Source organism: Motacilla alba, chromosome 1A (assembly GCF_015832195.1).
Source record: "Motacilla alba alba isolate MOTALB_02 chromosome 1A, Motacilla_alba_V1.0_pri, whole genome shotgun sequence".
Taxonomy (NCBI): domain Eukaryota; kingdom Metazoa; phylum Chordata; class Aves; order Passeriformes; family Motacillidae; genus Motacilla; species Motacilla alba.
In genome coordinates, this window is record NC_052031.1 from 19,737,332 (window position 1) to 19,751,590 (window position 14,259).

At 39.7% G+C, this 14,259-nt stretch overlaps 1 protein-coding gene across 2 annotated transcripts in view; it reads right to left on the reverse strand.

Annotated features, from left to right (window-relative positions):
* Positions 1-14,259, reverse strand: part of MAPK12 (mitogen-activated protein kinase 12) — a 33,428-nt gene that overhangs the window by 12,098 nt on the left and 7,071 nt on the right. The window contains exons 3-5 of one of the 2 annotated variants that reach the window (XM_038154884.1): positions 10,099-10,157; positions 8,684-8,795; positions 146-175 (exon numbers count right to left, since the gene is read on the reverse strand). In XM_038154884.1, coding sequence (XP_038010812.1) covers positions 146-175; positions 8,684-8,795; positions 10,099-10,157 — 201 coding nt within the window. The remainder of the gene's footprint in view (positions 1-145; positions 176-8,683; positions 8,796-10,098; positions 10,158-14,259) is intronic. The other variant, XM_038154885.1, reaches the window with a different exon arrangement.

Consider the following 14,259-nt stretch of genomic DNA (forward strand, 5'->3'; position numbering starts at 1 on the left):
TTGTTCCCACTGGAGAAGAAATCAAAGACACCAACAAACTGAGAAAACCTATAAACAGAATTTCAGGCCTATTTATAAGCATGCTTATACACAAACATCACTCACATTATCAAAATACAAACATCTTTCATGTTTTTCCACTTACCCTGTGAATTATGCCTGATGAGTGAATATACTGTAAAAAGAAAAAGTATCTTTTTAGTCAAGGCCCTGAGTTTAAAAGTAGCCTGGGGTAGGAGAGAAAATACTTTTACATGGTGCTAAAGTAAACTGAAATTAGAAAAATTTTATTTGTTGCACAGAAGATCCCTTTAGCTATGGTTCTAATGTTCATTTCATGTTCATTAGCATTTTGTCCTTTCCCTCCCTTAATAATGAGAAACCATTAAATCAGTTTGAGTACTGCAACTGATTTATATATGTATCAGAATGAAACATGGTGTTTTATACATCAGAAATACTCTCCTGCAATAGGTGTCTCTGGTGTGCCATCATAGTTTAGATTCATATGCTTCAGCACTGGCTTTTAGGAGATCATTAAGACTGGGATGAAGGCCAGTCAAGGTCTTACCTGAGAATTCTTGCTACATGCTTCAGTATTTCCTCAATGGAAAATGGAAAGGTCCAGTTCAAAGACATTCTCTTTACTTGCATATTTTCATCACCCATTCAGTGACCTATTTAAAGGCTCACAAAAGTCAAACCACAAAGCTGAACACCCAGGACTAGTTCTTTTGGGATGACATCTCATAAATACAGATGTTCAAACCCATGACTGTCACCAAATGCTCCCCACTGAGGAATGCAGTTTCTCTCACCACTGAATGATACCCTAGAAGAGACTATTTTCATCACAGTCAATAAAAGGAACTTCTAGTAACTAGTTCAGATACATGCATCTCTTGCAAAGACTGAAATGCAGAAAGCTGTTCTGAACTGAGGACATGGTTTCCAAGAGCAGCCTGGGATGGGCTAATCCCTTCAGGGGTGGGGAACTGATCTGAAACCCCCACAGACCATAATAGTAATACTAAGAAACATGAGAACAATAAAAGTATTAGAAAAAAAAGACTTGAGAAAAGATTAATAAGATGCAAATCCTCCAGCTTCACCTGAAGAATTTTCATTTTATTCCACTCTGAAGAATGGGACAAGTGGCAACAGAGTCACTGGGAACTAGCTGGCAGAGCCAGAGAAGACCAACCAGAAATAGTCAGTACAACATCACAGAAATGCACAGAAGAAAGGAGCTTTGCAGGATAATTGCAAATCAGCCACAGCCACAGAAATGATCATCTTCCCCAGCAGCCCTCAGGATGGTCAATTAACCTCACAAATGCAACAGTCCCTCTGCCAAGGGGTCCTCATCATCCAGCTGATGAGAAACACCACGACAAAGAAAGCAAAGCTACAGAACAAAAACCAACTTCTTCAGACAGAACCAACGTGCCTTTCAGACTTGGATTTCTGAACTTAAAACAAAACCCATACAACCGAAGCAGAACAAGATCTGCACTTAGGGTGCCAAGCTTTTAAAGCAGTGACTGAAAAAATCTCTGACAGTTAGTCCTCTCTTACACCTGACCAGCCACACCAGATGTGGCCTCATAGGTTCTGAAAAGAGGGATAGGGGCAAAAAGTCCCTGCTCCTTTGACCCTGTGCCTACAACTTCACCACTGCAGCCCAGGCCATGGCAGGGCCCTGCTGCTGCAGGGTCACACTGCTGACTGCTGTGCCAGAGCCCAGGCTGCCCTGGCATCTGCAGTAGAGCAGTTCCTGCTGCAGATTACTTGCAGACTGGGCAAGGTTTAACATCACCCATAGGAAATGCCAAAGCCCTTCACAGGATTTCCTGGGGCTGACACAAGACTTTGAGGGCACAGGGCAGCATCACAGAATGTTTGCTGTAAAACACTACAGCAAACACAAAGCTACAAAATGTTTTCTCTGTCATGGATGTGCATGATGTGAACTGGGAAGGGAGGAAGAGGAAGTTTGTCAATTGTACATGGAGACCATATGCACTTTAAAAAATAAAATAACAAACCCAAAACAGAAATGTAACTGTAAATAGCTAAACTCCCAAAAATAAAGAAAAATATATCCTCTGTCATCACTATCTTGATCAAGGATATCACAATATCCACTTGCATTCTAAATGACTGCAATCATTTAGAAGCCTCTTGCTTTTCCAGAACAGATGTTTAAAATATTCTGTAGTTGATTTGTGCTGCTAAGACTGTACACAGTGCTGCTGGCAGACCCAGTCATTTCGCACCTAAGAATGTGGAATGTAGAAACAGGAATGAAAAGGTCTGAACTCTTTACAATTTCAGTTAATCTCACTTGTTTCGGGGGAAGAGTATGGTTTTGATGTCATTCTCACTCCACTAAAGGTTTTATGAGTGTTCACAGCACCAAAATCATGTTAACACTTTGGGGGAAGCTCCTATGTTTTCTGAACGCTCCTCTTAACATTACACTACTGAGATTACATGAAATAGCAGTTATTCCTGATTGCAATGCACGTATCTGTCTTTCTGTAAGCTGAAATACCGGTGCTGTGCTGCAATATTTCTTTAACAATAGCAGAATTTTTTAACTGCATTTCATAATCTCTTGGCAGGTAGCAACACTGGAACTGTGCCAGTCTTCATTCAGAAGGTTTTTCATTTCTGCTCAACAGCCTTCTGAAACAGGATCCAGATCTTACTGGTTCTCCTCATTACATTATCCATCTATTGACAGATTTTTCATTCTTAACATGGCAAAACGATTCAGAACAGAGTAGACATATCCTTCACAATGTTTCTACCACTTCACCTGAACCATATTTGATTCAAGAACCCAGTTAACACAAGTGAAGTACCCTGGAGCACAGGAGCTCTGTGCCTTACCCTAAAGACAATTTTGATAGCATGCATAAATCCTGGAATGCAAGCTTCAGGTCGTGCTAGGAAGTCATCCAACAATCATCTAAATTTTAAGCATTCTTTTCTTTCTATGTAATCTCTATACAAAATAAAAAGCTAATCAAAAGGGAATTACCGAAGACTCAGGAGAATGTGTTCTAGGCAACATGCAAAATGAAAAGTATCTTGGCGGGGAAGTAAAAACTGAAGAGGAAATGAGTCAGAGGGGAAAGGGAAAGCATAGAAGCAGAAAAAAATCCAGCACAAATGTGAACAAAAGGCAGAAAATACAAATGAGAAAAGGAGAGAACTAGAGTAGTACATCTTACCATAAATATGGCAAGAGAAGCTTGAACAGGTGTTTGTACGGACCAAGAGTTTTCTGTCACTTCTCAAGCACAAATAAAGAGAGAGGACTGACAGCCACCTCCCCCAGACCTCTCTGAACAGGAGCCCAACTGGCATTCCTGCAGAACAGGGACCCAAGACTGAAAGCTGCAGCCTCTTTCCACCTACATATACAGATATTTATGTTTAGCTTGCCTTCTGTACTCTTTGACAATACAGAGCTTTTCTGTCAAACAATAACAAAAAAGAATATGACAGTCTTTCCAAGATGCAAGCTCATGCTTAAGTAAAATTTAATACTAGACTAAGGCCCGACTAGGCAACAGGCAAAGGAGAGGTACACCATTGCTTTTAAATGGTGTCACATCACATTGAACAACAAGGTTCACCAAAGAAAGAAAACTAGTATTTCATTCTCTGTAGAAAAAAAGACAGTAAAATTATAAGAACTGACAAAAAAGAACTGTACAGACTTGCAGAGCAAAGGCTGAAGACACAAATCTTCATGAACTCAGTCTTGACCTCAATTTATATATGTTTTTTAAAATCAAGGCTGTTGAGCCCTTTGTATACAACCAATCCAGAACCAGCCTACAGATAGAATGTAGAAATGAAGCCTGCAAGGAAACAACTGGGGGGCTTAGCAAAAATCTCCCTTATTCCTTCACAGTACATCAGCCATACAGAGTTACCCCTTACACACATTAAACTGTCACATGTAAACAGGTTGTTACAGTAGCATATGCAATGTGACAAAAATGATGAAAGCCTTCTTGCCTTTGACCAGACATAAATACAGATACCATAAAGTTATTTTATACTTTACAAAGGACAAATAAATATTGCACGTTACATCTTTAACACCAAAAAACTCCCTCAGAATAGACTCCATCAAAGTTAAAAGGTGAAAAACAAAGTCATCATACAAAGGAGAGGCTAAGCTTAAGAAGCTGAATGTGTTTTACCACAAAGATCTACAGTGGCATTCTCCCCCTTCCCAGGTGTTGTGTTGCAAGCATTTTTCCCTTATAACGCCTCTACTGAGTACTAGCTAAGTGTATGTTTGTTTCCCATGCCCCACCAAAAATACAATCCAAGTTAACACAGATGGGCTGTCTGTCCTTAACCCGGATACAGTAGACCTTAAAAAGTACAAGACTTCCATGAAAAACTTGGCTAACCCTTTCTTACACAGCTAACTTAATAATATCTGTAAAAAAATAAACAAATTAGTGACTCATTTTCTTTCTTGTCTGCATGGTAGCGACACTGCTTTCAGTTTAACACATTTCCTAGCACAGATAGGGCTGTAAGAATGTGCCTCAAGCACTGGACCATTCCTATTTCTTAAAAATATTTTCAGCTAGGTGTGTACTTCCGGCTGAAATGGTTCAATAAGAATCCAAAATTTAATGGAACAGATACAGTAAAGACTGTTCTCCAGAGTTTGCTGTGTAGTAAGAAATAACAAAATAGTCTAGTAGCTAAATTATATTTTATTTCCTGCTGGTAATTTTGAGGTACATACAGTTTTACTCTCAAAAACACAGAGTAAGAAACTATTCAGATAAACCACTTACAGAAGATCTATCACAGTTACTATCTCAGCACCCCTGCTGGTAGCTGGTTGCCATGTAACTGCTTTTATTTTTATGGGGACCCTACCACAGGAGACAGACCTTCATGAATCCTTTCAGCATGTGTTCTTTACACAGGATGCAGTCCTTCAGGAGTGGACTGCTCCAGTGTGGGTCCCCCAAGGGCCACAGGTCTTGCCACTAAACCTGCCAGGGGCCTGATCCAGCACGGGCTCTCCCTGGGCTGCAGCCTCAGTGAGGCCCCATCCCTGGGCCCCAGGGCGCATCCATGGCTGCTGTGTGGATACCTGCCCTGTCGTGGTTCTCCATGAGTTGCAGAGGAGCAACCTGTGCCACCATGGTCTTCATGGCCTGCAGGGAAATCCCAACTCAGCACCTATAGCATCTTCTGCCCCTCTATCCTCACTGACCCTGGTGCCTGCAGGGCTGCTTCACATTTTCTCACTCCCCTCTCACAGCTGCTGCCAACATTTTTTTACCCCTCCTTAAATGTATTACCACAGACATGCCAGGAATATTGCTGATGGGCTCTGCTTTAGCCAGCAGCAGGTCTGCTTTGCAGCCAGCAGGGACTTTGTTCAACATGGAGGCAGTTTCTGGTATCTTCTCACAGCAGCCACCCCTGCAGCCTTCACTAACAAACCAACCTTGCCACAAACCTGTCCAATATATCCTTACAAATTCCTGCTCTGTTTTCTTCCCATGTATGGCAATGACACACAGTTGCTCCACATTTGTCTTCCACATTTACTGATCCAACAGACTTCAGCATCAACCTTTGGGGCCTCAAGTTCCGCTCTGCTGGCCTCTGTCATAGAGTGTCCATCACTAGGACCAAAATGTTTCTAAGCCACTTCACCAGAATTAAATTAATTATTCATCCTTTCCACTACACTCAACCTAAGCTAATTCTTTACAGTTCACATATTGCTTGCCTGTAAAGTCAGCACAAATGTTGTTTTTCATCCCTGGTGAATAGCATGCCTCCCCCAGAAACCTGCTTCCCAGACAGTTACCTGCAACTTAAACAGACCACTCCATTTACACAGTCCTTAAGACAACACTTATTAGGACATGGCTCTGTGACCAGGGAACTAATTACAGAACTGAAATCCTAACTCCACATTCAGAATCCAGATTAGAGGTGAATTTCCTCCAGTTTAAATAAAACAAATTTCCCCAAATCTGGCTTTAGTTTACCTGACTTTAGTTCCTGCATTTGTAAAATGGGAATTTTAGCACTTAAATGCTCAACTGTAGAACACAAAAGATAATTACTTATCACATGTAAAAGGCTATGTGAGCAAAAATATACTAAAATAAGAACACAAAATAGGTAGGGTCAAAGACAAATCAATAATGCAGGACTCAACAAGAAAATGTATTTATTACGTTTCATGATGGGACTAAAACAATTTACTTGCCCTTCTGTATCTGTTAAGTGCTGAGGGACAACAGAATCGTGGTTATGCTGTTCCTGATGTTTTTGTCCAGGCACAGCATGCTGTCCTGCTGTTTAATTATTTTTTAATAGTGTTTGGCAATACAAGTATAGATCTGGATGAATCCATATCCTGATAAAAGTGCCAGACATTCCTGTATCAAAATCAGGTCTGTACTTCCACTGCACAAGCACAGCCCTACACTGACTTCACTTATCTGCACAAGCACAGAGGAAATTTCTGGCCATACATTGTGTCTTTACAGGAATGTAAAACCAAAACTGTAAAGTGCCAGCAGCAGCCAAGGAATGACATTCAATGTAAGACAGTGCCATTCCATAGTCTCCCTATGTGTCTGTCCCCAGAGCAGCAAAGAGAACTGAACAGCCTTTACTGCAGGAGAGCCTGGATAAAGCCTGCAGACCTAGGTCAAGGTTTTTCTTCTCTTGGAATTGTGTCACCAAAAGAAAAAAAACAGTACACTCAAAAAGTAAACACAGTAATTTAAGAACTGTAGTACCAATATGGACCAAGAATCATTTTCACATCACATTAATATAGGTTATAGATAAAAACAGAGAGCTTAAGGAATATCTTCTTTTTGTGTTGTAAGACCATGAACTTCAATACACACTGTCCAATTTTTAAAAGCCAAACAGCAGAAAAAAGGAGTAGCAAAAATAAACAGTATTTAGCAAAAGATGAGGAAGAAACACATGCAAAGTATATGACAGCTAATACATTTAGAATCATTCTTGTGAGAGTCAGTAAAATTCAAGATTATGTTTTTATGTTATTTGCTATAGCTGTAAGCTCTGCAGATACTACCCAAGTGTGCAGAGATGGAATCTGGAAAGGCAAAGCCCTCTTGTCCTGAATCTGGTAAGAGACACAAAAGTCAACATGAAGGGCTTCTACATACAAACTGGGAGCAAAAACAAAACTAGGGAGAACACAGGCAATTGCACCAGGGGCATGAAAAAACTAAGGTACTCAATGCCTTCTTTTCATCCATCTTTACTGGTAGTATTTGCCGTATCACAGATCCCTGAAACTGCTGAAAAAGTCTGGAGCAAGACTTAACCCTCAATGGAGGAGGATCAGATAAGGAATATCTGAACAAACACAAGTTTAACATTTAAACAAACAGCCTGATGGGATGCACTCATGAATTCTAAGAGAAGCTGGCTAATGTCATCAGGAGTCCACTTAATAGTATGTGAAAGGTCATGGTGATCAGGAGATGTTCCTTATGATTGCAAGAAAGCAAATATTGCTCATGTCTTCAACAGGGTATTGAAGAAGAGGATCAAGGAAGGCCAGTCAGCCACACCTCACTCTCTGGGAATGTGATAAGCAAGTAATTCTGGAAACCATTTCCAAAAACTACAAGGACAAGAACTGACTGGCAGTAGTCAACATGGATATACAGAAAAAATCATGGCTTGATAGGCTGTTAGCCCTCTATGATAAGACAACTGGACTGGTGGATGACAGGAGGGCAGACAGTGTTCTTTACCTTGTTTCTTGCAAGGCTTTTGAAACTCTCCTAACACCCTGAGAGACAGTGGAAGTAGGAGTTAGATTAATGGACAGCAACTGAGCACTGAGCTGCCTGGATGAAAGCTGACTGAACTGCCTTGATCAAACAGCTGTGATCAGGGGCAGGAAGTGCAGCTGGAGGCCCACCACCAGCAGTGTCCCCCTTAGGGCTAGTACTGAAGTCAGTTCTGTTTACCATTTTCATTACTGACCTGTAGGATGGGACAGAGGGCTCCCTCAGCAACTCAGCAAATGATGCAGAACTGACAATAATGTTGACACACCAGATGATTGTGTTGCCATTTAGTGAGACCTCCACAGGCTAAGGAAATGGGCTGACAGGAACACACTAAAGTTCAACAAAATCCTGGGAAGGAATAACACCATGCACCAGACAAGGCTGGAGACTGACCTGCTTGGCAGAAAAGGACCTGTGCCCTTGCACCAAAGACAACCAAAAGCTTCATGCATTGGGCAGAGGATTGCCAGCACCTTGAAGATACCATTCCCCTTTTCTCAGCTCTGGCGAGACACACGTGGAGTGCTGTGCTCAGATATGGGCTTCCCAGTTAAAGAGAGATACTGAAGCAAAGCCAGCGAAGCTTAATGATGATGACTATGGGACTAGAGCACCTCATGTAAGACAAGAAACTGAGAGAGACAGGATTCTTCAGCTGTAAAAATATACTTTATAAAATAAATGAATACAATTATTTTAATTTACTATACTAGGTGAGATAAATTTTATCCTGCTATTAAATTATAAGTACTTATACTTCTCCATAACAGTTTACTAGGAAAAAAGACTGTGAAATCAAAATAATAGTACAACTGGCAAACCTTTAAGCCTTTCAACATCTGATATACCAGGAACTGGATTCGATCTTCAGTTAATTTCTCATGCTTCATTATCTTACTCAAGTCTGTTCCCATAAATGGCATGACGAGGTAGCTTAAAACAAAACAAAGAAAAAAAATAGAAAGAAAACCAAACAGATTAACTTGATTAACTTTGTCATGTAAATTAAAATATAATTGTATGCTATAGTTCAGTTATTAAATTATAGAGCATTCCATTTACCAAACAGCTCCTTCACCATCCTCCTACCCTCCAAGCCTATATTTTTTTATCTGATTGTCTTAAAGAGATTCTGCCCAGTTCTGTCACTGATTATGGAAATTTGCTAGTTATCAGAACAAGCTTGGAAAGAAACTAACCAAAAGACTCATGATATTTCAAAGACAGCTACACAAAACCTAAGACATTCATGCAAGGCAATGTATCTCACAGTCATGACCTAGCAGCATAACCACTGAACTAGCAAAATCTGGAGGATGATTTTAGGGTCTCATTTAAAACACAGTGCTTCAATGTTCATCATGTACATGTGCATTCTATTACATATGCTGTGTAAAATGCTAGCACAATAGACAATATGGACAACATTCATTTTGGCTCAACAATCAATATGAACACATGCTCCATGTTTTTTGTACTGCATTTTCTACATTCTTCTGTCAGATAGCTTTCTTTGCTAACATATAAATACACAAGGTTGTTTAGGAAACATGAACATACTAGATGAAATCCAGAACAGCTCCACCAACACAGGAAACCTACATTAAACCCTAAAGGACTTCTGGGCACTGGTTCTCTAACTCCTCTAATTCACCAGAATTGTAGCAGTAAACAAATAAAACAGCAGACATGTTAAACACCTTGTGTTTGAGATGGCACCAAAAGGTCAGGGAGATGTGGTAGAAACAACCTGTATCAGGCGTTGTTTGGACCACTGAGTGGGAATACAGTCACGGGGCACAACAGACCACAATGCATATAAATACCAAAAAGTTCAGCAGCACCAGCACTTTTAAGTGATCCTTGAATTTGGATGGATCCCACTGAGATATGCCACATAGTAGGGGTAACTTTCAGCCTACTTGATTGGGTTAAGAATTGTCCTACCATTTCAGCAACCTGGGCCTTAGGGTAAGAAATCGATATTTGTTAGGTGGATTAGGAAATTCACTAAACTGCCATTTATTAAGGGCTGAAAGACAGGAAAGTGGTTCTAATGACAATCTGAGAACTCCAGCCCACCAAAGCTGCATGTAAGAGTTATATTAAGATGAAACTCAGAAAAAAAAAGTCCGTGAAGCAATAATTTTGAAATTTTCTATTTGAAAAGCAACAACCTTTCATCTTGCACAAGCAACAATGCTCTGCTCCAAAAAACAAACAACTTGGAACTTACAAGTCATTAAACTTCTCCAGTGTTACATCTGGTGTGAACACATCCAAAATTCCAATGACCTAAAAAACAAAAGAAAAAATAGAAAAAAATTAATGGCTGATTTGACACAATAAAGCCTAAATCACCTAATAAGTGAAAAAATATAATCCAAAACACACTGAGACATTAGCTATAGGCATAAACATGGCAGAAAGAATACATAAAGTAGTGCCAGGATTTGTTATGTGTTAGATTTTATAACTCAGGTGGCAGTTTTACCCTATGACATAAAAACCTACTGGAACTAAAAGCTCAGAAGCTAATAATTTTATGTAAGAGGAGACAGTATTTTATCACTGTAAATACTGACGTGTTGAAAATAAACCAGAAAAAATCAGTCTATAATATGAAGCACATGTAAGTGCTCTCCACCTAGCTGGGCCTGCTGCTTATCAATAAAGTGCACTTTAAACTTCTAATTTCAGTAACAGGGTAATTTAGGTACATGGACTACAATACCTTCTTGTACAAAGAAAAAACCAGAATGAAACTGCTTGTATTGAGAAAAAATTAGTAAGAACTTTATATAATTTACTATGGCTTATACCTCAGGTTCTCCAGAGGTTTGGTTTTTTTTGTTTTTTTTTTTTTTTTTTTTTGTTAAACAAAAGCATCCTATCACTGAACAGAGAAATAATAATCTAGTAAAATGGATTTTCCACCACAGCTTTTCCTATTAGTATGGGTTTTGGGAGAACTATACAAACTGACTGGGTGCACTTCACTAAATACCAATGCTTTCAAGACCACTGAACACCAAAAAATTAAATACACAGAACTCACTGCTCAAAAAGAAGAAGTGGGAGTGATCTAAAGGCAGATTTTAGTTTAGATGCTGCATAATCCAGGCAATGCCTAAATAACACAAGCTTTTAGAGCTGCTTCTTTTCTACCTCTGCTGCTAATTCATGACCATTTCCATCTGTTTAGAGGAAGACTCCCAAGCCTCAGAGCGCTCGTGGTGTTTCCCAGGTGCAGGCAGGTGCACGTCACAGAATCACAAAATACTCTGAGCTGGAAGGGACCCACACGGATCACTGAGTACAACTCTCATGTGAATGGCCTGTTAGGGATTGAACCCACAACTTTGCTGCTCTTAGCAGCATGAGGCTGTGCAGGACTTTGCCAGAAGCAAGCTAAAAGACTAATAAGCTTTATAACCTTGTTCAACCCTATCTCTGTGGCCATACAGATATTAGGTCATACATCAAGAACTGTCATCCAAATCAGACATCTTCTTAAAAAAGTGAAAACAAAGAGAAGCGTGAGCAGAAATGGAGGGGGGAAATACAAGAAAAGGACATCTTCCTTTATTTAAAGCTTTAAATGCCCAACCATGATGAAATCCTTACTGCATACATTTTTAGTCTTTCCATATTAAGGGCAGACTACTACAGACTGGATACTGTCAAAATGATGAAGATAGGGATTTATAATTTTCTGCCTTCATCTTTATTAGTTGTTCTTTCTCTGTAGCCACATATATCTTTAAAAAAAGCCACTAATAATATTTACTTGGGACTGTTATATGAAACTAATTAAGGAAGAATAACTACTATAAAATAATAATTAAACCCACAGAGGATGTGGTTATTATTTGAAGTAATACCGCTAGGGCTAACATTACAATAGGTTTTTTTTATGACAGTTTTACATAAGGTTTTCCTTTTCTCTGTGGAGGTAGTGAGAGGAAGGAGGAGGATGGGAATACAAAGACATACTTTGCAACAGTGGAGCGTAATGCAGCTCTACAGGCATTTCCTAAGGCAGCGTGTGTATGCAAACACACAACCAGAAAAGTTCTGTGCTCTCTTCAGATGTACACATATGAAAAAGGAAATGAACATTTTAGCAGTAATCTTATTTAATATACATCTTCCCTTATCAAGCTCCACTTTCTCAAAAGTCTTGCTTGTTCTCCTTGAGCAAGTATTTCCATGCCCTCATACACCTAAGCAAGAACCGTAAGAATATAAATCCCATCACTGAATGTAGCAGTGAAAGACACCGGGACACCACAATGAAAAGAAGGAACACAGAGGAGCATGAAATAATGTGGCTGCTCTATCACATGCATCTGTGCACCAAGGCATTATCAGGCACTCCCTGTGAAACACAGAAGCATGAAGAACATGTTTCCATGCAGAGCATACCAGCCACAAAACACACTAATGAACTTCACTGACATTCTAATGTTATCCATTCAAGTACACAGAGCTCCTGGCACTTACTTAATGCTGCCTGATGTGCATCATTGCTGAGGGAAGGCTGCAAACTTACAGAGACAAACCTATCATTGCTGCAAATCCTCTACAGTGAATGAAGCCACCAAGACCAATGCTCAGCTCCCAAAGAAGGGAATTGTAAATAATGAACCAGAAAACTCTTTAAATATGATAAGAATTTCACAATACTTCTCTTGCTTTACAAACCAGGTTTTCTAAAAATCCTGAAATCCATGTTAGTGTCCAAAATGCTAAGACATACTAATAGTTAATTGATTTTAAAATAAAGTGAAGGACCCCTTTCCTTTTCCTCAGTGATTTTTATTTAATAGTTGTAGTTTGGGATTATTTTCCTGTACTGGAGCAGAGTCATTCATATTTCCATTTAGGCCAGAGGTTTTTTCAGCTATATTAAGCACAAGGAAATATGTGATAAAATAAATCCTCTGAGGAAGATACAACTCCAGCTACTTGCTCAGGAAAAGGAAAAGAAACCGACAAAGCGTAGTGAACTCCCTCCTTTATAATATGATGGAAAATCCTGTTTCTGTTTGAAACCTCTCAACTGAAGACAGTATTTGCAAAGAACTTTATGATGTTCCAGCACTGAAGTAAGCCACCATAAACAATCACAAGAATAATTTATTTTTTCATAGTGTCGACTATATGAAATGTACCAGATATATCTGTGAAACCTTCTATAAATATATTTTTGGTGTTAATCAGCACAATTACTGACACTATCAGATGGAAACTCAGCTGAAGAATGAACCCAGTATACTCTGCAATGGCAATGAAAAGCATCTGTGAAATTAAGAGCAGTACTGCCTTTTCAGGGTCTTATTTTTACCCAACTAGCTCTGCCAAGAGGCAATTTCTCAAATAAATAAGCCCACAAATAATGCATCTACTGTACATTTGACTGAAAAATAACCTGGATTTCCTCAGCCTGCACTGAAGTACTTTAATAGCTTTTATCTCAAGGACAGGGTGTAGTACTGCATCACCGCCATTGAACTACAGATTGGTTTGGCTTGGAAGGGACCTGTAAGCTCAGGTAGTTCCAAACTCCTACTATGGGCAGGGACACTTTCCAGTAGACCAGGCTGCCCAAAGCACCATTCAACCCAGCCTTGGACACTTCCTGGGGTGAAGCATCCACATCTTCTTAGAACAACCTGTGCCAGTGCCTCTTGACCCTCACAGTAAAGAATTTCATCCTTATGTCCAATCTAAATCTACCCTCTTTCAGTTTAAACTATTGTCCCTTGTCCTGTCACTACAAGCACTTGTAAAAAGCTCCTCTCCATCTCTCTTGTAGCCCTCTTTGTCTACTGGAAAGCTGCTCTAAGGTCCCTCCAGAGCCTTCTCCAGGCAGAACAACTCCAATCTTCCCAGCCTGTCTTCATAAGAGAAATGCTGCGTCTTCCTGAAGTGCAAACCCACAAAACTACCCATCTACTGCTCTAATTTGTTTTCCAAAGGTATGCTGTCACCCCAAAATATTTATTCTGAAGCCAGTGGGCAGTGGGTAGCAGCATCTCCAGCCTTTTTAACCCTACTGTGTGTGTCCCCTGACCACACTCATCAGCTTTACTATTGTTAACAAATTAATAACAGGTTTGTTCACATTGCTACAGTGGTTTCTGCCCTTCCCTTCTCAGCTGCCTTCTTTCCCAAACACTATTCCAACAGCAGAGCACAATGGTGAATAGCTCCTTACCTCTGCCTTCCCCTGTACTTTGCATTGGATTACTTCTATTCAAGGACTGACCCATTTCATTGCTGTAAAAGACAGTTTCTGATGTAAGCAGCAGTACATCAAAAGACCTGAATCTAGTATAAATTAATAAGTAATGTAGGTTATGTGTCTCATACAGTAAGTGCTGCTTTCTCT